Source organism: Eublepharis macularius, chromosome 13 (assembly GCF_028583425.1).
Source record: "Eublepharis macularius isolate TG4126 chromosome 13, MPM_Emac_v1.0, whole genome shotgun sequence".
In the NCBI taxonomy this organism is placed as follows: Eukaryota; Metazoa; Chordata; class Lepidosauria; order Squamata; family Eublepharidae; genus Eublepharis; species Eublepharis macularius.
In genome coordinates this window covers 69,073,381-69,098,605 of record NC_072802.1, presented here as the reverse complement: position 1 = coordinate 69,098,605, position 25,225 = coordinate 69,073,381, and the positions used below count along the sequence as shown (strand labels likewise).

At 42.4% G+C, this 25,225-nt stretch overlaps 1 protein-coding gene across 1 annotated transcript in view; it reads right to left on the bottom strand.

Annotated features, from left to right (window-relative positions):
• Positions 1-18,536, bottom strand: part of VPS37B (VPS37B subunit of ESCRT-I) — a 28,948-nt gene extending 10,412 nt beyond the window's left edge. Inside the window, exons 1-2 of the mRNA XM_054996071.1 lie at positions 18,337-18,536; positions 425-596 (exon numbers count right to left, since the gene is read on the bottom strand). Of these exons, the coding sequence (XP_054852046.1) occupies positions 425-596; positions 18,337-18,441 (277 nt within the window). The 5' untranslated portion in view covers positions 18,442-18,536. The remainder of the gene's footprint in view (positions 1-424; positions 597-18,336) is intronic.
• Positions 18,537-25,225: the final 6,689 nt, after the last annotated feature.

Sequence of the window (25,225 nt, the reverse complement as noted above, 5' to 3'; positions counted from 1 at the left end):
GCTTCCATCAGTTTTATTTCTCAAATATACACCTACAGTTGGATTTCACCCTTGACAGCCTGCTAGCATTTTTGCTGGACCTAGAAAATGGTGCTGAAAAGTGCCATAAAGTTGCAGCCATCTTATGGCAACTCTGTAGGGTTTTCAAGGCAAGAGACCAACAGAGGTGGTTTCCCATTGCCTGCCTCTTTGGCAAACTCTGGACTTCTTTGGTGGGCTCCCATCCAAGTACTAACCAACTTCCAAAAACTGACAAAATCGGGCTAGCCTGGGCCATCCAGGTTAGGGTGCCTCTAGAAATAGTGCCCTGAATATATATTTAACGTTCAGACATGCAGTATCTCTCTGATACGTTCCTGTTCTGCAAGATGCTTCAGAAAGAAAGACACAGAAAGAGAAGGATTCGTGGTCAAAGGAACATTACCTAGCTTGGTTTTCTTTATCTGATAGGCTTCAAAAAGAACCTGTAGCTCCTGGTATTTTTGTGTCAGAGTGGCCTTCAGCGCATCCAGCTTTGGCTGATATAGGAGGTTGCCCTCTGCAAGGCTACGGTTGCTGGCAAGAGTCATGTCCTTGCTAAGTTGAACATTTTGGGCCTGCAAAAGAAAAATGTAGAGAATTAAGTGAAAACTTCCACGATTTCCATTTAGGAGCAGACACTGTAGTCTGAAGCAGTTCCCAAGTTCCTACAGCATGCACCGTCAGTCTGATTCAGGACAAAGTTGCAGCTCGTGTGCAAACTCCACGTGGCCTTCAAGTCACTGTCAGCCTCCGACCAAACAGGAAACGAAGTGTGTGGGCAGTACAAACCTCTGAATATGACTTCATTTCTTTGCATGCAGTTTTCTAAGGAGAAGCTGCTGGCAAAGAAGAATTCAAGTGTCGGACTAAAATTGAGAATACCTAAGTTCAAATCCTTATTTTGCTATGAAGTTCACTAGGTGACTCTGGGCCTGTCCCATGCTGACTGGCACCACAGGGGTGTTGCGAGGAGAAATGGAAGAGGAAAGCCACATCACCCTCAGCTCCTTGAAGGAAAGATGGGATTAAAACTGTAAATGTTTAGAACGTAGCAAGTTTTGGATGGCATTAAAGGGAGCTTATAGGAAGATCTCCTGCACACACAGTGACCCTGCACAGCTCCTGCTCATTTCAATTAGGCCTGAGTAGGAGAATCTTCTAGTGACTTCATGTTAAATAAGTGGGAAAGCAGTACCTCTACCAGGCTCAGAAGTGTTTTGGGGCAGCCATGAACACCCCCACATCTTTTTTTTAAAAACTCATCTCAAATATGAGCCTACCATTTAAACAGGGGTGAGGGGGAGAGGAAAGACATTTTAAGAGATACTTGGAAAACCAAACATTATAAGGCAAGCTGACTCGACAGCCTCTCACATGAATTCTCATGCGGTACGTAGAACAGAAGAGACAACTGTAAGAGCTAAACTCGGTTACATAGCCACAATCAGCAGCTTGCTACTATTTCCCTACTGGGAAAGGAAGAACAAGGCCCTGTTTCCTTCATTGCACAAATTTGATAAGCGGCCTCCTAGCATTCTTAGGCTAACACAGTGCCCACACTGTTCTCCGTTCTCAGAAGAGACTGGGTTCCTTTTCATTCATTACCATTTACTTACTACAACTATACACTGCCTTTCTGCCAATACACCCAGGTAGTTTGTAGTTCAAGATAATAGGTCACTGTCTAGTACAAATATGAAAGAGAGATTCGAGAAGGAAGAGGAAAAATAAGCAAAAAGTAAAGATTCTTTTATAATATTAGCTGACCACTGCAGGGGACACTGGCTTGTAGCCAATCACCCTGTGCATGGAATGCCAAGTTTTCTTGCATTCTTCTCCATTCCTACAGCACCCTACAATACCCAGAATGATGATTTCTGGGGTCCCACATGGAGGAAGAGCTGAGTATGATGAGTCATGCCAAGCACCCATTTAATGTAATACTATTGATAAGCAAAACCAGCAACGGCTAGTCTCCAGAAGGCATCCAGTGGCCACTGTGTCTGAGCCAACCAGGCCCTTATGATGTTACCCTTAAGGTCTTAAGCCGAGCTCTTCAAAATCCCTGCCATACAACATTCCACAGACACACACCTCCGAGCATACAAAGTTTAAGATCACCATCACGTATTACCTTAAGAAAAATGGAAAGCCTACGCTCCATAGAGTGAATTGGTTTTCTACACCATTAACTACCAGCTCTTACCCACATGATTCACTGAGATGTCTCCTTCAATAAACCTTCCTTGTTATCTCTTTCCAATTCAGCTACGGACTGTCTACACAATCTATTTTTACATTCAGAACACTGAGCATCTCTCTCTCTCTCTCTCTCTCTCTCTCTCTCTCTCTCTCTCACACACACACACACACACACACACACACACACACACACACACACACACACAGCCATATCTTTGATATAATGCAAGAACTCCAGCTGATGAGCACAGAGAACCCAGCATGCCGCCCGCTTACAACTTAGCATATTAAACCAAATATTTCTGTTCCTGGTTAGCAGTGTGCATTGCCACATTTACAAAACCGGTACAAGATTACATCCCATGCAATAAATTAATGAAGCCAACGTGCTCCTGCCAGTGGCAGTTTCGACAAAACACGGGAGCAAGCAATCATTAGCATTTACTAGATTTTTCCAACCTAATTACATTTTTAAAGGGGTTAAAGTATTTCCACCATCACATTTTTTTCCAGAAATTAGTAAGGAATTACGCTTCTGTCACCTGCATTTTTAAAATCTACCAACACAGGTGGACAAATAGTCAAAATAATTACTTAGCAAGGACACCAGGCCATCTCAGGTGAGAAGCTGGTATGCTGCACATTAAAAGGACTGAGGCTGAGGAGCAGGGAAACATATTCCCATTGAAATTGACTATACAAGTGTAAATTAACATCTTGCCCTTGGAAGGAAAAGTTATGTAACTGGTCTTTTTTCACTGCTGGAAGAGGGCACCCTTGAATGGGTTTAGCTCTTCTACCCCAATCAGCATATAGGGATGGGCTGAAGGTCTTGAGGAATCTTGGCATTTCTGGTGGGAGGGAGACCCCCCAGTACACGTCCTGCCTGTCTACAGAAGTAGGATACTCCATTCTTCCTTCGGTCCATTTTTTTCTTAGCAGATGTTCTGATTTGATTATTGAGTCTTTTAGGCAGATGTAGTGAACTGGATGGTTGGGCTGCCTAGTTCAGGAGTCTTCCCTACTCATAACAAATATAGCAACTCCGACTAATCAAAAGAATTTATGTAGCTTTAGGAGACCAAACAGGGCAAAGCTACAGTAATTAAGAGAAGTGGGCTGTTGCCAAGAGTACCACTCCCATGTCCGGCCTGCTGCTGCCATCCAAAATTTGTACTTCCCGGTGCTCACCCAATCTGTGTTGTGCTTCACCCTGTCCCACCTTCACTGGTTGTCGACAGCAGAAAAGCGCTCAACATGTTACTACCCTGAGGGCATACAGTGAGTTACTTTGGATCAGCTTGGTGTATATAACTGCCATTTTTCCACTGCCGAAGCTCCAATTTTAGAAGAGTGCCAGCAAGTGGCTGGTCCCAGCAGAACATATATCCTTGTGTCTGTCACCTGGGCAGTAAACTGAAAATAACTGCTGAAACTAACCCAGAGCAGTATGGGATAAAAAATTCTATCCTTCGTGGTCTTGCCTAAAGGTTAAGCATTTCAATTCAAATACTTTGTCGTAAATTTTCAACATTTTCAGAGAACAAGAAGAAGGTACAAAATAAGCTCTTTTCGTCTCTGTTCCCACCAATTACAGGACAGTGAGAAGAAACCACACAGGGCTGCTGCCAGATAACCCCTAGTCCCACCAGCACCAGCACCGTAAACCTTAATGCTCAGCCACAATTACTGCACCGGAAAACATCTCACCAGCATAATGAAGGTTAGATTAACAACTGAATTAGAACTCTAATCATGCAAGCACAAAGGGAAAGCACTGCTCTAATAAGCCAGGAGAAGACACACATCATTTTCAAGTTCTACGACCCACACCATTAATTATTCCATAATAACTGAATGCTGAAATTTAGTCTATACAATTCTTTTGAGATTTTTAAAAAGCCAAATAAACTATCCCTAATGTAACACCAAGTGCAGCAGCTAAAACAGTATAAAATGGCTCCCAAGCTAATATGTTCTTGTCAGTCTTCGAAAGCTAAGTAGAGTTGGCCCTGATTGGTACTTGAATGGGAGACAATCAAGTTAGTTCAGGGTCACTAAGCAAAGGCAGGCAATGCAAACCACCTCTGAACGTCTATTGCTTTGAAAACCCTACAGGGTCACCATAAGTCAGCTTTGTCTAGAAGGCCCTTTCCATCATCAGCTGTGCCAACTAAAACCATAGTCTTGGTACACAACTAGACCCACATGTGTTATGTTTGATGGTTAACACCCCTACAACATCCCCCGTATTTCCAGCCCTTTTATTTTTACTCCCAAGAGCTAAAAAGGTTCTTCTTACTCATGAGCCCACTGTCAAGCCCTGCACGGGACAAGTCCTTTCTCCCACTTACAAAGCACTTTTCAAACCAAGTGTTTTAAGCCTGCCTCTCATTCAGCCTAAACCCCAAGCAGTTCAACAGAAGGGAGATGTCCACCGGCTCACCTGGACCTAAAGGTACAATGTGAAGTACATTCATTTGTATTATAAATGACTTTTATGCATAAAGACACAAACAGAAAATAAAGCCACACAACAAATAATAATCAAACCATTCTATCTGCCAGCACAATGGAGACAATAACAACTTGGAGCAGAAACTAGCAAATTAAGTCCAAGAATGCCCACTCAGAGCAATCACGACCTGTCCTTTGCATCCTCCAGTTACTGCAAGGAATACATTATTTACTACAGTGGTTCCCAACCTTTTTGAGTACGACGACCCCTTTTAACACCAAAAAATGTCATGTTCCCCAACACTGATAATAGTTGTACTATTGAGAAAATATGACCAAAAGATCCAAATGACAATGATTAATACACATATGGTTTCGGGGGCGCTTTGAAACAATTCCGCAGCCCCCCCAGGTTGGGCACCACTGACTATGATAGTTAACATAGGCTATCACTATATACGCACATTATTTTTACAACTGCCCTATTGTGTCCTACTGCAAATGGGAAGTGAAGCCAAAAAAAGAGGGAACATCTTGTCTATGGTCATTAATAACCAAAGCTAAATTTTAGCTGGGACCCTCACTCAAAGACCACTCTCTTAGCCACTAAACCACAAAGGCACTGGGTGCAACTGTCAAAGATGAGGAATGCGCATCCCAGCCAACTATGAAGAGGCAGATGGTTATTAGAAAAGGCTCTGTTTAAGAACCTGTGTAGCATCAGCTAATTCTCTCTGTTCACAAGCAACAACTTTAAAACAAGTATCCCAGTAACCTTTGGTCATATAAACCTGTCTACAAAACAACAGGGCCACACAAAAGCAGCAGGGTGGGGTCAAAGCACAGAACATAAAGATACAGCCTCATATCTCAAGAATTTTCTACTGCTTTCCTCTCTTGCAGCTCTCAGTTCGTCAAAAACTTCATTAAAAGTTTGCCAGCTTTGTTTTCCTGCTTTGCAGTTTTGAATATTCTAAAAAGCCACGAACTGAAACCTCTTAGAAACACAAAAATTTTCAGAGCTGAAGGAAGTTAAACTGACTATGAGTAATATTCCTAATCCTAACTGATCTTGTGGGTTTTGAGGGCATGCTTCTGGGGTTAAGAGAGATTGACACAGATTAATACTATAGTTCTAATGCTTAACTGTAATTAACAGTAATATGAGAATACAGGAACAAACTGGAAGACAGAACATGGAATATATAATGAAAAATACATCCAAAATTTATTTATAGTAAGTAACTGCAAACGTACAGCACTTTTAACATGTTTACTTGAAAATTTATTTCCATTAACCTACATTAGAAAAAGCCTCTCTCTTTTTTGTGATTCCAAATGCATTTAATTTTGCAAAATTAAGGCTGGACTCTTTGAATCTTTCATCGTAAACAGGAGTTAAAGAATCCCACTTGCTTTTCTAACTGAATAATGGCTAGACTTGTCAGTATATTGGCAGTAAACAAAAGGATAAAGATCCAACCCAAAAATAGCCCTTTAAGCAAATTCTCTCTGAACCTTTTCCAGATAGAAAGGGGAACACTTCTACCATTTATGGCCCCATTAATTTTATGCTACAGCTTTGATAATGATATTTATATAATATTCACATCATGGTTCAGAGGGAAAGATTAAACATGTCAGAAGAAGCAGCCTGGAATCAAGACCAACAGAAACAGCAGCCCACGTCACATACTCCAATAAAAGGGAAAATTTAATTGGCTCTAGGGATACATGGAGCAAACACTGGGAGCATACATGACCAAAACATGATATTGTGTCAAGGCAAGTTGGCAACCTGGCAACCATCAATCCATCATGAGTTTTTTTGAAAACTGCCAACAAACTAGAAAACGGGTAAGAATTGTGGAGGCTGGACTTGATTTCGAAACAGAGTGATCCAAGGTTCTATTTATACTGTGAGAAATGAAAGAGATAGGAGCACGCTGCAGAATCCAATTGGAAGAGGTATTAAAAGTGAAACATTAGGCTTTGAGTTTCCCACTTCAGACTAAGCCTGAGTCCAGAATAAAGGCCCAGTTTCATACTGACCGGGCCACTTTGAAATTACAGCATCCAATATCACATAACCTGTGAACCGCAGAGACTCTAAACCAATGATGTACCAGAAATGTAAGCCGGCCCTCACTCTTTCCAAGGCACGCACTTCCAGTTTACCAACCATTGTTCATCCATTCCAAGCCTTGCCAATGTAATAATATGGAATGGAACAAAGGAATAAGAGCCAGAATGCAAAATCCCATTGTCCTCATCTGCCACCAACCACACGTCCCTTGTCAAGGGGGAGGCAGTGTGGCAACTAACCTGACTGCACACTGGTTTGCTTTAAAACTATCTGTATTTAATTACAAAATACACTGATAAGAAAAACTAAACAGATGTCTTTTCTGCTCTCCCTTTGAAAACCATACTTATTCAAAGGTTTTGCACTTATATAAGCAGGCCTAGACTTAGTTTAGAACAGGATGGGAGTCTGATATGATTAAGTAATAACTCAATTATACAGTAACAGCTGCCCTTCCCCCTCTCTTGCAAACACACACTTTCTTCTGGGTTTGGAAGGGGAATCTGAAGGAAGGAGGAGAGGGGGAAGAAGGGAAGAACTGATGTGAAATAACAGTCTTCCCACCACAAAATTACCAGATATCTACAAAATAGTGATTCATATGCACGACTCACCAAGTGGAATTTTAGAAAACAATGCTGGTCTACGGAGAGCAGCTAAGGGTATGGCTACATATACCTTCTGAATTGCAATATCTGAATGCGACTAATCCCAGCTGCTCACCACAGTCTGGCAAACCTAATCATAATTATAAACTTGCTTTGGCAGATGCTACAGCAAGGAATTCTGTCAACATTTCCATTAGATTTTTTTTTAAAACAGAGGATTCACAAATGCATTAAAACTTTTGACTAAGATAGCATCTGTTTAATATAACTAAGTTTCAGAGGTCCTTCAGGCTCAATATTAAAGCTACTGATCTAATTCACATGTTTGTAATTAACTATAAAAATAAACTTGACCTGTGAGAAGCATGAATGCCTTTTCTTAACAAATTTAGTCCTCCTGATTTTGGTAATTCATCTGTCCACATACACTTCTCTGTTCAAAAGGGAAGTTAACAAGATGCACACATCCAATCCAACTGTACACTTCACATTTTATTTATTTATTTATTTATTTATTTATTTATTCATTCATTCATTCAATTTATATACCGCCCATCCCCAGGGGCTCTGGGCGGTGAACAGTTAAAATCGATAAAAACAAAAACTAAAATCAATATACAAATAATAAAACAAATTAACAAGGTGCAGTGGTGGGGAGAACCTTCCCCACCCCAAAGGTGGGAGGCCGACATGGCACCGCCCCCTTCAATCACCAAACGCCTGGCGGAACAGCTCTGTCTTACAGGCCCGTCGGAACGATAATATGTCCCGCTGGGCCCGGATTTCCATTGACAGAGCGTTCCACCAGGCTGGGGCCAGGACTGAAAAGGCCCTGGCCCTGGTTGAAGCGAGGCAGGCTTCCTTAGGGCCGGGGACCACATATAAATAAGAAAGTCCAGTCATATAAATGAGAAAGTCCAGTCATCAGTACAGATTATCTGGACGAGAGCTAGAAAGTGGCAAATGAAAGTGGTTATGCACCAACCATATAAATTCAAGAAAACATATAAAATCAATGGCACATTACGTTATTGCAAGAGACATTCAACCCCCCCTCCCCAGGAGTCAGTATTTATGTGGCTTTTTATTTGCTTTACAGCAAGCGTTAAAAATTTAACACCATACCAGCACAAACAGAAGTGGGGAAAACTTTGCATTTGTGGAAGAAAAAGATTATGATAGGGATTATGATACAACCCTTTTAGGTTGTATGTATGTATAATATCTATATGTTGAAAGATCTGGCAAAAGAACTTTAGGGGAGTTCCCTGAGGAGCTACTATTCAGTTACCTCAAGCCCCTTCCTGGTTTTTCCTCCTCAACCCAGACTTCTGAACTCTTTAGACCAACGGCAACTAGCTACAGGGTGCAGTAGTACAGCCCCTGCAAACCTCTTGTGTCAGATGCCAGTCAGCTTGTACTTATAAAGTCATTTCAAGCCATATTTTGTCAGACCTAGAAATTTTCCATTTAAAAAAAAGTCATGAGAAATTCTCCAACCTTCCCTCCCCCAGCAAACCATCACTAGGACCTACAGTACCCCATATACACCATCTACTTGAAAACTGAAATGTGTTTCACGTTGTTACACATTATCGACAATTCATCAAGATAAGATTCTTAAGGCCAAGTTCAAGCAACCTAGAGCTAATGTACTCATGAACTGCGCTTAAAAAATTGAAACAAGGAAAGCACAAGTGAGGATGCAAGCAGAAAAGTTCACTATTTATCTGTAAAATACTACAACAATTCAAGGAAAGTCTAACAAAGTAAGTTAAATTACATTTAAATCAACTCCCAAACCTAAACTGACACTTCTGTAAAGACTTCCTGATAAGCTAAAAAAAATCTTTTGAATTTTTGCCTGTTGGGTGCTAGAACAGTTGCAACTCCCTTCAAGTGCTCCAAGGGAGAGGGCCAGATGTTGGTTGCTGGATTGCTTCATACCTGGAGTGTGCAAACAGAAAAGTCTGCATCCTTGTGTTAGGTGGCACAAGCTGTAAAACACATGAATATTGAAGACAACGTGGCTACTAGGCAGAGCATTTTAATGGCAATGTGGTTGTGCCAAAAGTACTGGTCCTTTTAGCAGAACATTCTCTGAAATCAATTGGTAGCAGCAGGAAATACTAGAAAGAGCCAGCATTTCCTTTCTTCCTCGTGTTCAGAGAATTTCTCTCCTTTGTTTTCTTACCTCTGTGTGGGTGAGACCTTTTCATGTTTTCTGCTGGGGAGAAATGCTATCTAGCATTTGGGGTCCCTCGTCTCTGTCCCTCTTAAGTGAGACATTCCAGCCAATGCACTGGCTGGTAGACCTGTTGTCTCCTGCTGGTTAGGCCTATTAGCATATTTTAAGCATATATGTCCTGACCTGGATAGCCCATGCAAGCCTGATCTTTCAGAGCTAAGCTACAAGAGACGAATTACACGAGGAGGAACACATGAAGGGAGTTGCAATGTTAGCTGGGAAGCTGAGTTTTAAAAGAGATCGTAAAGCTTTGGCAATTTCCCCTCTCTACAGAGCCAGGGAGATTACTGCTCAGAGTTCCTTAATTTCCTCTTTGCCTCCCAAAGACTCTGTCAGTTTCATCTCCCCTTCTAAGAGGCAAAGAGGAAATTAACAAACCCTCTGACCAGGATCTCCCTGGCTCTGTAGAGAGGGGAAATTAACAAAGCCTTCTGATCTTGTAAAACTCAGCTTCCCAGCTAACATTGCGACTCCCTTCACATGCTCCTCCTCGTGTAATTCATCTCTTGTAGCTTGGCTCTCAGAAGCTAATCACAATCAGCCCGATTAGTACTTGTACAGAAAACCACGAAGGAAGTCTAGGGTTGCTACACAGAGGCAAGCAATGGCAAACTACCTCTGAATGTGTCTTGCCTTGAAAACCCTAGGAGGTTGCCATATGTCCACAGTGCTCAATGACAAAAAAGCTCACTTGAGTATTGGGTTCTTGTGACTGTGAGAGCCAAATGGGTCCCTGATGTAGTTTTCCATTTTCCAGTCTTTTGCTAGCAGAATATTTGGATCTCTTTGGGAGCATGCATGGGGTTGCAGCTCCAAACCCTGCCATATTTGGGGGTGAATTACAGAGTGGAGGGCACTTCTCCACAATGCTTAGGCAACAAATACCCAATACCCACAACTTTACATTTATTAATTTATAGTCCACCTTTCTCAGATTTACAGAGCAAAAAGACAATACAATCAACAAGCTTGGATATCCATAAACACTACAATAGGATATGGATGGCAGAAATTTGTAAACAAATAGAAACGTGAATACAGAGCTGAAACAATGATGAAACGAAGCATAAACATTTAAACATGACACATTAAATTATGCAGATATATGCGCATACATACAGCAACAGACAATACACAGTAATATATTCTGTTACAAAAACCACGAAACAGATTATATTTATTAATTTATCTTGGTTTTTTCACTTGCCATTTCCTCAGTGTTCCCTCTCCAATGTTTAACTGTTGTTTCTATCTTTTGTTCATATTTTAAGATCTGGTTTTAAATTGTTTTAATGATGTATTTATGTGTTGGTTTTAATAGCTTTTAAGATGAGATTTTAATTTGTATGTTTTAATTTGTTAGCCGCCTTAGTGGCCCTGTGAGGGGAGAAAGGAGGAGCTAAAAATCCTGTAAACAAATAATTTCTACTAACAGACTTATTGAGAGCCAGTGTAGTGATAAAAGTCTTGGAGACTTGGGTTCAAATCCTTCATCACAAAGGTCACTGGATCACCCAGTCAAATGCTGGGTGATCCAGTGACAAATGTTGTTGTCAGATTAAATTGGGGAAGGAGGAACTATGTACACCATCATCCCATCCTTGAAGGAAGGAGGGGATAAAAATGTGCTAAACAACTTTCATGGGCTAGAACTCACTTTGTTACATGCATGACACTTGGTGATAACCACCTAAAGGAAATGCTGAGGCGTGACTGTTATCAGGAGCAAGCAGGAGCATGAACATCACCCTCATTCTGCAGTCACTCCACTGGCTACCTATCAGCTACCGTGCTCAGTTCAAGGTATTGGTTATCACATACAAAGCTCTTCACAGCCTTGGTCTAGCATACCTACGGGACCGCCTCCCTCCCTATGTTCCTCCACGGCTGCTTCGTTCATCTGAACAGGGTCTCCTGCAGGCGCCACCCTGCACATGGGTGAAATCAACAGCAGCTTGTATATGGACTTTCTCTGTGGTGGCCCCTACCCTGTGGAACGGCTTGCCTGAGGAGGTCAGGAGAGCCCCCACTCTCCGAGCTTTCTGCAAACCATGCAAAACCGAATTATTCAAAAAGGCTTTTTACTCAGATAAGAGGGCTGTATTGTAGGGAGGGGGTCTCAGATGCTTCGCTAATGATTTAGGGACCCTAGACTTCACCACTATGTTGCCTTACATATTATCTGTTGCTTTAAATATACTCTCCTATGTGCTACCTGCGCTTCACGTTTTTAGTGTCAGTCCTAGAATTGCTTATGTTCTGTTTCAGCATTTCTTCAACTCTATATTAGATTCTTGCTAATGCTATGTCTTTGTAAACATGTTTATTTATCCTATGGCATTATGGAAATATCCTTGATACTGACTGTACTAATCTCACACTGTGTAATCCGCCCTGAGTCTCAGTGAAAAAGGTGGACTATAAATGACATAAATAAAAAAATTATGGAAAACGCTGGTGGATATATTCTACTGACAGAGATTTCACTTAGAATCATAGATCTGGAAGGTACATCTGGGTCATCTAGTCCAACCCCCAACTTCAGGATTTTCAATAAACCAATTAGTCTTTAAAAGTCAGAAGACTACATTTGGTGATTAAATGTTACCTTGTAGAGCTACCCTACAAAGAAACAAACCCACATCCGTTGATGTAAGTGGTTTCCACCACTTTGCTCAGTCCTGCTTGGAAGTTCACTTCCTACCACTGCCGTTCAGCAGCACACGCCGCCCAGCCAGCTTTTTACACTTGGGGCCCCCACGGGCATCCTGAGTTTGCCACTTCCTTTCCTTTTCAGCAGCATTCAGGTGAATCTGTGTTGGCACAAGACTAACAGTGCAATCCTAAGCAGAGTTACACCAGTCTAAGCCCATTCATTTCAATGGCCTTAGACTGGAGTAACTCTTCTTAGGATTGCACTGTAAGCCATTGTAACAGCCTCACAGACTCAGACCTAGTGCCCCATTCTCACCCTAGAGTGCGCTCCGGGAAGCTCCAGGACAGATCTTGGTGCAAAAAGATGGTATTGTTATTCAAGGGTGTTAGAAAAAGAAGGTTGCTTGTTAGAAACCAGATTTTTCTAATTGACATAAATACAAGAGAAAGAAAACCAGCCTGTAGTTACAGACATGTTTAATTAGTAGCCTTAAAACCTAATTTCATGTTGGCTAGAAAAACATGACCACATTTATAGCAGGGTTAGAGAACAGTACTTTGGAGCCAAGGAATCTGGGCAACTAACGTGCATGGTTTTTCATTTCTTGCTTTGAAAGAGAACAGTAAGAATCGCCAATGAAAGCCATCCCTGGCTTTCAAAGACTGTCCCCTAGTCACCCAGGGAGTCAAATCACTTGTTTAGAAGCTGAGTATTATCAACTTTGCAAATCAACAGCATTATAACTCCCAGTGTATTTCTCACACCTTTGCCAATGTATGAGACACAAAAAGGAGGTGCTTTCCAATGGACTCGCTTGTGTGGGTAAAATGGAATTAAAATGTGTGCAAGCTTTGCTTGGGCACACCACAGTGCACAGAGACCACAATGAAGCTGAAATTCTAAATGCTGTGGTTTTACTAGGAAAAAACAAACAGAAAATCAACTTTCACACCAATAAGGGTTACATTCTGTACTGCTCATAAAAGATAACAGCAACCAGGGCGGAGAGGATAATCATATCATGTTATAAAACATTTAAAGATTCTATTCCACTACTTTACAAGCTCTTCAACCTCAGGAAAACGCTTCTCTCAAAAATTAACCAGGCATGGAGAAACAAATGTTAATACCTTGTTTCCAAGAATGGTAGGCAAAAGTACTGCAAAATCAAGTGAAGTTTCAAAGTCACAATAATGTCCTAAACTCCTTAAAGGGGATTTTCTTCCAATTAGATGGGTGCCGACTTGCACCACTGAATCCTAATTTTACAGAGCAAACTATTATTAGCATGGAGCTTAGGAACAGGAGTATACTTAGTCCTTTGTTGCAGGATGATGGTTATAGGTTGAAATTAAATCAAAAGAGTTTTTGGTTAAACATTAGGAAGAACTTGCTGACAGTTAGAGCAGTCCCTCGGTGGAACAGGCTTCCTCGGGAGGTGGTGGGCTCTCCTTCTTTGGAAGTTTTTAAGCAGAGGCTAGATGGCCATCTGACAGCAATGCTGATTCTGTGAACCTGGGCAGATCATGACAGGGAGGGCGGGAAGGGTCACATCAGTGCTTAGTTCTCGTGGCCCCTTCTTACATCCCCAGGGTAGTGCCAATCACCACTTTTGGGTCAGGAAGCAATTTTTCCCCAGGCCAGTTTGGCCAGGGATCCTGACAGTGTTTTGCCATCTTCTGGGCATGCAGTAAGGGTCACTGTGTGGGGGGGAGGGGGGGAGGAACTATGAATTTCCTGCATTGTGCAGCGGGTTAGACTAGATGACCCTAGTGGTCAATTCCAACCCTATGATTCTATGCAGATCTGTATGCTTAAAAGACAGTAAGAGACTATCGAATGGCTTGTCACTCTTGGATGAAGGGAGGAAAGTTAGTCTCTTGCTGGGAAGGGTGGGGAATTATTGCACCTCACCATTCAAACAGCTCTATACCAAGTTTTGAATTCTGTTTTCACCAGCAGGGCTCAAGAAATATGTTACATTAAATATAGTTTTTTTCATTTCTCATGTAATTTGGTAAGAAGTAGTCCCACAAAAAATCGTAAGGACATCTCTGCAAATGGTATCTACGTAACAAAGGCAGGAAAATGAGCCAAGGTCATTGAGAATACAGAGAAGATACTTCATCATGCCCTTTTAATGTACAAAGCACAAAATAGCACAAGTGACATTTTGGATACACACACACATTTTGGAGTAGCAGGTCACAGGAGTGGTGGACCTTCATACATTCAGAGGTTAACAATCACGGCAAAAGGTTATTGTTATTTATTTACAAGATGGGACATCCGATAAACTGCAATGAAGTTTGGATTGCAAAAAATCTGAAAATGGAGCTGAAACATTTACCTCTACATTTACCAAAGCATCTTTCTGAAACATTTTGTTATAGTACAGCCCTAATTACCTGTGTAGAAAAGCCCTGATTAATTTAGTTTGGCATAGTCTGTGGAAAGCCACGAAAGGGAGCTTTCCTGAACCAATCAGGCGGGCCATTCCATAATTGGGAGGGGGGGGGGAATGACAAAGAATGAATATATAAACTGCACTAATCCTGAGCATCAGTGCATTTTTACTGTTGGTCATGGAAACACTTTCTCTAAGTAGTTACAAAGACTAGAAATTGCAGTGGAGCTTCACCTGACTTCACGGCTATGCTCCTGGTAATCTGGGCCTGGTATCTAACGTATTTGTTTACACTTGAGCAGAACTGACATAAAGATTTCATGCTGGCTTCTGAGCAATCGATGTCACTGCCCAAAAAATCTGAAATATTTTGCTCGCCTTGTATACATACCTAAAAGTTAATGCCATTGATGGCACACCATCAGCCCCATGTCAAAACCATGGCATGTATGACTCCTTCACCAAATTTCAGAGCAGTGGAGCCTTAAGGAACCTACTTGATTAATTTGACAACCCTAATTCAAATGATTTAATGAGAGCAGAAGTGTGTGTTTAGTAAGGCCTAGGCTGCGTGGGTGGAACGCAAGCAGAGTTGCCTGTACTAGGCGTGCACACCTTGTTTGAACTCAGTGGGACTTGCTTCTGAGTAAAAACATGCATGAGGCTGGGGTTAGGATGAAAGGGCTGTCCAAAATAAAATAAGCTTTATTTAAGAAAACTTTATAGAAGAAAACTTCATTGAAGCAACTCATTTCAAAGCTGCCTACTGTTCCTCTTAGAATGCTCTTTCTCAAGGTGTCAGTCAAGATTACAATCAGAAAGTGCAAACTCTATTTGCATTTCTTTACAATTTTCCCACCCTTTTGAATATTAAGGCATATTTCCTTATTTACTATCAATATGCAAAAAAAACAAACAAACCCCTCCTCGAAATATAGATAATCTTGAAAAGTAACCACAAAGCACACACAAGGCACTGGAACGTATCTGTAGCCTTATTTAAGAATTGCATTAATTACCCCAAGTAAGACTGAGCCAATAGCTACTAAATTAAGACTTTTTAAAACGCCAGGGTCCATCTTTCATCCCCTTTGTTTTTTTTTCATTTTTTGCATGAACTGAGAACTGTGAACAGAACTTTGTTTCATTCCATGGCAAACTTTTCCTTATAGCCTTGGAAACAAGGGGAGCATTATCAAAAAGCTTGATACAATCTTAGCTACAGAGGGGATTTCAATGGCTTTAGGACAATGATCTGCTGGGAACTTTTCAGCTTTTCAGACCTGTAGCCTAGGCATCCTCCTGCTGACAGGCTGGCTTTTGAGGTTTTATATTAGCCAGTTACCAAGGAAGGACTGAAAATTAGATACCCTCACTCTCTTTATAAATTTCAGACAAACAAAAGAGCCCATAGTAAAGTTCAAAGATTTCTAAAGACTTACAAGGCCTTTTTTTTTTACCAGTGGTTATACTGAAAAGTTCCAAGAGATTCAGGAGTGGATTGGGTGGGAGGCTGTCATGTGATCTTCACCTGAGAACTGAACAGGGGGAAAAAAAGAAAGAAAAGAAACAAACCCTGCCAACAAGAAACGAAAGTGAGAAGTCACAAGTCTGAAAGGTGAAGATTAACACACCTTATAATTTGCGAAATAGCACGGGAGGGGGAATAGAGGACCATATCGCCAGGGAGCAGGAAAAAATTAGTTACTTTTAAAGGAGTATTTTCGTGTTCCAAATACAAGAGCACTGAATATATTTCTGCACAATGCTGTGGATTGCATAAGACGTCAACTCCTAATGAGGAAACCGTTTTTGATCCTAGGAAAATGCGGGGAGGAGGAGGAAGAGAGGAGACGCATACATCTGCTACTGAAGCGAGCTAAAATGAACAATGAATGCAAGCTATCCCCATGGGATAGGGGTACCAGATGTCCTTCCTTTTAAGGAAGTGCCCCTTATGCCAAGAACATCACAGCTCCACACTATCATGAACAGTGCCTCACTTATGTCAGGAAGAGAAACAAAGATCTAGCAATAGCTTCCATTTAAAAAAAAAAAAGTTTTGATCCACACGTCACAGAGGGGACCGAAGACTTTGACTTTCAAGGGCCACTGAACTGAATTAACTTGCAACAGGTGGCAGGAGGAAGGCAGGCCTCTGTGTGCTTTTATTTAAACTCATATCATCTCATGGGCTCAAAAGAGGCCTGAGCAGGAAGCAGCCAATTCCCTGCTTCTCACTCCCTCATTCCCACAATGACACACAGATCCTAGCTCTGAACTCAAATATTCTTCCCACTCCTCCTCAATGTGGGAGTTTTGCTCCTTACTCAACTGGGACGCTTCCCACTCAGCCATCAAACCACAAGTTCTCTCAAGCAGAAGGGACGTGAGATCTGACCTTGCTGAGTAAGTGGTAAGTCTGTCCCTAAAATGAAAGAACCATTCTGAAAACAAGGTTGCGCCCTGCACTACAAGGACATTCACACAGACCCTATAAACCCTAAAATTAACCAGTCTTGTAGCACCTGAAAGACTAACATTATTTTATTCCAGCACAAGCTTCTAGTTAGCCAGTTAATACAGACACCCACTTCTCACTCACCCCTCAAACCAAAAGGCACAGAATTTCAGCAGTAGGATGAGTACAGCAATGGATAGGTCCCAAGTTTAAGAAAGCATTTTAAAAAGTGGAAAGGACTCTTAACCTAATTTAGTCCCTACACCCTAATGTATCAAGGAAGGAAAACATTTTTGTAGTGCGTTTCCCAGGCAACAAAGACAAGCATGAACATATTTAGGGTGGGCGGGGGACAAATTAAGATTAGGGCCCCTTCTCCACGTACACGACAGTAGCCAGCCAGACATAATACACACAAAGACCAAGATTTGCTTAGGAGTAAATCTGTGTAGGAGCGAGCAGGAAACATTGAAAATAAATCCATTTTAGTAGCGTTTTTCAGTATTACACCAACACAGAACAGGGAAGGGAGGGGAACAAAGCTGTTTTTTAAAACAAAGACACAGTAAATATCTTCAAGAGTTCATAGAACTCCAAGCATAGGAGAGACCAAACACGGTTATGCCTTTGAGTGGAGTTTTTTTACAGGACTGGGTGACCAACATCAGCCGTGAAACTAAACCACAAGGACCTCAACAGTGTTTTCATGGCTAAACAATTGGGGAAAGCGGTAATAAGAGATAACAAACCGGACAAATAAAATGAAACAAGTCACTTGCTATTCAGCAGCATTAACAGTCACTATGTCTAAAAGAGCAGAGGCAACGGGAGAGGCGGGGTTGCCAGCTCGCTTTGACTCTCGAAAACTCACACTTTGGAAATCTAGTTGGACCCAGATCTAGTTCTGGGCTGGGGGATTCGGGGGTGAAGCCTGGAGAGGCGAGGGACCTCACTGAGGAATAATACCATAGAGGCCACCCTCCAAAGCAGCCATTTTCTCCAGGAGGAACTGATCTGGAGATCAGTTGTTAATTCCGGGAGATCTCCAGGGCCCACCTGGAGGTTGGCAACGCCAGGGGAAACAGGATGTCCCGGCCCCCGGGGGGGTAAGAAAAGCTCTCTCTACGCGCTGGTTTCCTAGGCGACAGAGGCTGTTTCCCCAAGGCGACTCACCCCCCACCCCGTTCTACCTCCTCCATCTCCCGGGCCATGCCCTGGAGTTGCTCCTCGTCCTCCAGCAGCTCGTTCAGTTGTTGCAGGCTCAGGCCCTCCAGCCGCTTCACGTCCACCGCCATGGCGGGACAAGGGGGAGTCCCGAGTGAGCGAGCCGCCACCGGCAGCCTCAACCTCCTTCTCTCTCTGCCGCCTCCCTCGGTCGACGGCTCCTGTGGCGGAGGCTGTTCCGGCCCCTCCCGCCGCCCTGGGCTCCCCACCGGAAGTGCCGCTCCGCTCTTCCAGGCTCCCTCCCTCCCTCCGAACTCCTCAGCAGAACTGAGGAGAATGGGGAGGAGGGAGGAGGACAGCGCCTCGGACGCCCCGCCCTTCGGCCCGCCCCGTCCTCAGCAGCGCCTCCTATCGGAGGCGGAGGGGGAGGAAAAGAGGCGGGAAACTCGTGAGGCGGCGCGCGCGGCCGCTGTGAGGAGGCGCGTTGAAAAAGCGCGGGAAGCTACCCGAGGAAAGCCCCGCAAAACAAACAGAGCGCCTTACGTTTTGCGCGTACAGAGATTTGGGGAGTGGAAACGGGGGAGGAATCTCAGCGGGGTATAATTCCCTAGAGTCCACCTTCCAAGACAGCCATTTTCTCCAAGGGAACTGTCGTCTGGAGATCATCCCGGGAGATCTCCAGGCACCACCTGGAGGTTGCAGCTCCAACACTCACACATATTTATACAGAAACATACGTGTCCACAGATGTATGTCTATTCAGTGTCTTATTGAATGCCATGCTTATGTATGTCTATTTAATGTCTTAAACATAAAATGATAAATACAACAAATTCCCAACGCAGGCTCCTGCTGAAGGCCAAATCCACTGGTAGCATCAAAGCTGCCCAGTCCAAGCCTCACCCAACCACAGAAGAGCAGCCTTGAGAAGTGTTAAGGGATTTCATATAGTCTTTTTCTGAGTTTGGTTCTTTCGAAGGGCGTTGTGGGATGCAAATATCCCATTTGCCCTTTTCCCTACTTTCATTTCACCATCACTCTCTAGAAATTGCAACTTAGGTAAAGATAGTGAGACAAAGTTGTGTTTTGAATTTATAACAGGACAAGGCTTGGAGTTGTTAGGACTTGCCAGCTCTCCTTTTATCACCTCAAAAACTGTACCTCTCTAGTTCAAGAAGTGCCAAAGAGGTGTTAAATGTCACCCCTAGTTTGTGTGACCTGGCCACTTTTTAGAAATGACTGAGTTTGTCTTTTGTAAACTGTCTTGCTCCTGTAAACATTTTTTTCTAATGAGTTTGTAAGAAGGTATAAAAATGGGTGCCTGCCTTGCTAGGTACGTACTCTGCTTGATTTGTCTGAAGTGCATCAGTTTGAGGTTTTTCTCCAGTAAACGTTTCTCTTCCTTTGCCAATATATCTGCCTTGGTTTGATTGAGGTCCAGAGTTCTGATTGGGGTTTCCCTCTATTAGGACACGGGTGAAAATCCCCTCACCAGAAGATTGTGTTCTCTCAGCAGCAAAGAGCCAAAGTGGCCCTTGAGCTCTTTTACCTGTGTGGGCCGGGTGGCCAAGTGATTGTAATGAAACCTTTGCAGCAACTGTGAAGGCACAGCACACAGCCCTCATTATGTAAGAACATCCCTAAAAATTGCCTTGGTGTAGGGTTGCCACCCTCCAGGTGGTCGCTGGAGGTCTCCTGGAATTACAACTGATCTCCAGGCCATAGAGATCAGGTCCCCTGGAGAAAATAGGTGCTTTGAAGGGTGGATTCTATGGAATTATACACTGCTGAGATTCCTCCCTTCCTAAACCCTGCCCTATTCATGTTCCACCCCCAAAATCTCCAGGAATTTCCCAACCTGGAGCTGGTAACCCTATTACATAGATATCAGATCATTTGGCATTGCTGCCTGCGCCCTGCTCTAGCTTTCTCAGCAGTTTCTTCCACTGGTGCCATCTTTAGACACATCTATGTGCCTTCTAATACAGGGTTGCCAACCTTCAGTGGGGTCTGGAGATTTCCTGGAATTACAAATTATCTTCAGATTAGGGAGATCAGGTCTCCTGGAGAAAATGGCTGCTACTTGGTGGTCTTGATGGCATTATTTTCTGCTGAGCCTTCCCCTCTCCAGGTTCCATTCCCAAATCCTAGCAATTCAGCAGCACAGAGGTGGCAACCAAAGAAGCAAGGTACTCATTTTCTGGTCTCAGGTCATTGCTCTCTAACCACTGATCTGAGCATCGTTCATGTGTCTGGGCCAGCAAGAATCTTGTACAATGGCTGTCTCCCTTCATGGACCATATCATGCTAACAAGCTTGCTGCATTGGTCAGGACCCTTTGGCCCCAGTAAATTTCCTTACTCCACACACTCACAGCCTTTGGCTCTGTTCAGAGAGATGAATAACTTTCTACATAGGAATATCTCCAAGGAAAAAACATTACCTGCTTTTCCCCAGAACGCTTTTGCTCCAGGCAAAAAGCGTTCTCCCTAATTACTCAGAAGTGGTTGAGTTTTAGGATTCCTCTGATGGAGTAACTGGCCGGCTTGCCACTGACGTTCAAGTTGCGTAAGAGTCCTACCTTTCTGTGCAGAGACTACTCATAACTCAGTTCTTGTTGGGTAAGAAGGACAATTAAAATGGAGGTAACATTAAGAAAGTTCAAGTGCTGTCTGATAGGCATTATATTTTGCTCTCTGACCTCAGTAGGTAATTTTCTACTGAGAGAAAATTTAAAATATGTCCTAGGGAAGCTCAATTTCCAGGCATTAATACATCATTTGGTCTTCCCATATCTTAATAAATGATCATCCAAGAAATCACTGTGTTGCCCAGTGCTGTAATATAGGCATGTTAATATCCGTCTTAAGAAAAACAACAGCATATAACAGAAAATGAGATCCAACACCACATTTTAATCTTGACATACTTCATATTTTTCGACTCTTGAAATTGGGAGGAATCCAAGGAAACAAACAAAAAAATGTTTTTGAGGAAACAAAAAAACACCCATCAGTGTTGAGTGAAGACAGCAATTTAAGTCTTGCGCTTTGAAAATGGTACAGCAAGATCCCTAGTGTAGCTATCAGGATAAAAAATGCTAGGATTTAACTACTGATTTTACTAACTCTACTAGTTCTGCTACCAATTATTTTTCATTTATCATATATCACACCCTTCTTTTGAAGAGTTTAGATAAGAATTTTTAGGCTGAAAAATTGTTTTAAAATACTAATCATAAACTCCCATGGATGAGGAAGTATTGAAAACAAATCTCTGTTAGGATACTTATCTATTTATATTAATATAGATTTTTGTGATATTTAATTTGGATAGTTTTGTTTCCTTTTTAAATGTCACCTTTAATTTTTTTTCAAAACCAAAAAGTAAGGGGTTAATGTAAATAAATAAATAGAATCCAAAACTTTGATATAATATATAGCTTCTTGGTGTCAATAATCTATCTATCATTGAATGTGACTCATAAATCCCACTGCTGTTAAACTCTAGCTGGATTGGGGTCAATATCTGCAAAACAAGATGCAGATCTTGTCGTCTAACAGATACAGATCAAGTGGTCTAATAGATCGGTTCATGTATTTGGCAGACAGGAGTGAACTGTATTGTTTACGAATGGGAGGTCTTGTTTTTTCACTTGCAAAGCTGCACTTCGCAGAACTTTATAGAAAAGGTTCAAGGACAAGGCCAGAGGGCGGCCTGAGCTACTGCACAGCAAATGGACAGGGTGGGGCTTAGTTGGCTTGGAATTATTCATGTAAACAGCATTATATGAGCACCCGCTTGCAGGATATAAACAATTGAACACCTGATAATTTTCAGGCAGGACTTCCTGGTTGGGTATCTAAGTTGAACGATCTCAGTTCTTACACAAAAAAAAATGGAAAGAGTCTAGAAATCAAAAACTGAACTCAAGGTAAATAGAGGAATTATTTTTCTTTAGGATAAAAGTGTTGGGACGGTGCATTATGTTTGTGGATAATGGGGAGGGGGCTGGCTGTTGCTGCTATTGGTTTTGTCCACTTTTTGGTGTTAAGGGTCTGATTTTAATATAATTCTAACTTGAATAATGTTAATACAATGCTAGCTTGAATAGCATTTCAAGCCATCTTGAGAGTCCAGTAGCACCTTTAAGACTAACCAACTTTATTGTAGCATAAGCTTTCAAGAGCCACAGCTCTCTTCATCAGATCTGACGAAGAGAGCTGTGGCTCTTGAAAGCTTATGCTATAATAAAGTTGGTTAGTCTCAAAGGTGCTACTGGACTCTACTATTTTGCTACTACAGACTAACACGGCTAACTCCTCTGGGTCTAAAACCATCTTGAGTCACTGTTATATATTGAGAAGCTAGATAATTAATAATTATGTTCAGTTATGTGCAGAAACGTGAAATCTGACCTCAGTGGCTACACACAAAGTCACACAGATGAAAACAAAACAAAAATATATTTTAAGTAGAGAAAAGCATTTTTAGAAGAAAGCAATATGTAGGAAGGGATGGAGAAAATGCAGACAGGGAAGGGGAAAGCTTTCCTCCCACTCTGTACTTTAGATTTCACTCCAACCCCACACTTCATAGGGAATTATAGCAGTTGATCCTGGCCAACTGCTAACATGTTTAGTTTAGTGCTCCGTCTGTGTGTGAACTGCCCAGAAGTTAATCGTATGGACATTATGTGTACAGACATCTCCCACCAAGAGTCTTTGTAATTCACAAGCCCTTCCTTCCCTCTACATTTGCCCCACTCCACTCATAATGAGGACAGGCATTTGGCTAGTTAGGCAGAATTGGTACTTGCCTACCTCTGAATTAGAAATGTCTAACTGATGAGACGTATGAATTATTTGTACATGTTTCCTCCGCCTATGGGCAAACACACACACACCCTTGACCTTGTATCCTTTAAAGGTTAACTTCAATGTGGTTCTTGGGTGTATCCATGTTCCATGAGTCATTGTCTGCTTGAACTGGAAAGTTCATAGGGAATGCAATTTGCAAGTCTAATCTATGGATTGATTTCACCTCTTCCAAGGTTGGTTACTATATTCACGCAGCTTGTTAAAACCACCTTGGAATCTATTTGCGTCCTTCCTAGTACAAACAGCTACTGTGCTTTTTTGGTTTGCATGCACACAACTGCTCCTGCTGTCCATATAAGATCTTTGGATGGAGCATGACTAAATCTTGAAGTGAAGATGAATAAATCTTGGGAGTGAATGTCCACGAGCCAAGCGGTGCGTTTGGAATGGCCCTCACTACATTTAGTATAAACTAACACAGAGAAAAAAACTATTTCATATTTGGACATGTTAAATGGCTGCCTGCTCTGATATTACCAGAACACTATTCCCCACAGCACTTTGGCAACTGTTTTCAAAAAATTATTATTTTTTAAACAAGGGCAATTAATGAATTAATAAATGCATCTATGGTACTAAAAAAACAGATAAGGTAGCTGGCTTGAAGCATGGCATGAGAGGCAAAGCTGAATACATTAACACACATGAAGCTGCCGTATACTGAATCCGTCCATTGGTCCATCAAGGTCAGTATTGTCTATTCAGGCTTGCAGCGCTTTTCCAGGGTCTCAGGCAAAGTTCTTTCACATCACCTCCCATGTTGTCTTTTCAATTAGAAATGCTGGCGATTGGACCTGGGACCTTTTGCATGCAAAGCAAAGGCTCTACTACTGAGAGCTAAGCTACAAGAGACGAATTACACGAGGAGGAGCACGTGAAGGGAGTCACAATGTCAGCTGGGAAGCGGAGTTTTAAAAGAGATTGGAAGGCTTTGTCAATTTCCCCTCTCTACAGAGCCAGAGAGATGCTCAGATGATTTGTTAATTTCCTCTTCGCCTCTTAGAAGGGGAGGTGAAACTGACAGAGCCTTCCAGAGGCAAAGAGGAAATTGACAAACCCTCCCAGGAGCCATCTCCCTGGCTCTGGCTCCTCCACTTGAAGCCAGTTGGGTGACCTTGGATCACTCACAGCTTCTAGGAGCTCTCTCAGCCCCACCCACCTCACAGGGTGATTATTGTGGTGGGGATAATAACGACAGAATAATGAGTGGGCATTAAGTTGTCCTGAAGAGCGGTATATAAATTGAATGTTATTATCTCCAAACAAAAAACAAGGCCTCAGGAATCATACATCACCCTCTCCCTCATTAATGTGCCCCAGAAGGCTGCATCGTGGCTGCCAAGTCCAGCACCACCACCAAGACCTTACAATTCCCCTGCAGCACAAGCCTTCAATAATCACAGCCCTCCCCATTCTCTTTGTCAGATGCATCTGACCCGCCAGATGCATCTGACAAAGAGAACTGTGGTCCTCAACTTGAATCTGAATTTCTGAATTTAATTAGGACTGGATTTGAACAGTACTTGGACGAGAGGCCTCCTGAGGATATCAGTGCAAGGTGCCCTCTCATGGTTTATATCCTTCTAGCAAAGGATGGTCAGGTAGCCCAAGAATAAGACCCAGAGACATGGGATCTTACAGTTACAAAGTGCTTTGGGAGATGTTTCTATATAGACTTCCTGTATGGAGAAACTCTGATCCTTTTTCCACTGCCTACTCAGGTGAGTCCTGTAAGGTGACACATGAAGTTGCCTTTTACAGAAACAGACCTTTGGTCTATTTCAGCAGGGCTTTTTTTTCTGGGAAAAGAGGTGGTGGAACTCAGGACTGCACAATGACGTCACTTTGGGTCATCTGGAACAAGGGGGGGAGTTTTTTAAAGATTAAATCGCCTTTGGCGAAAATGGTCACATAGCCGGTGGCCCCATCCCCTGATCTCCAGACAGAGGGGAATTTAGATTGTCCTCCACGCCGTGGCGCAGTGAGCAATCTAAACTCCCCGGTCTGGAGATCAGAGGGCGGGGCCACCGGCCAT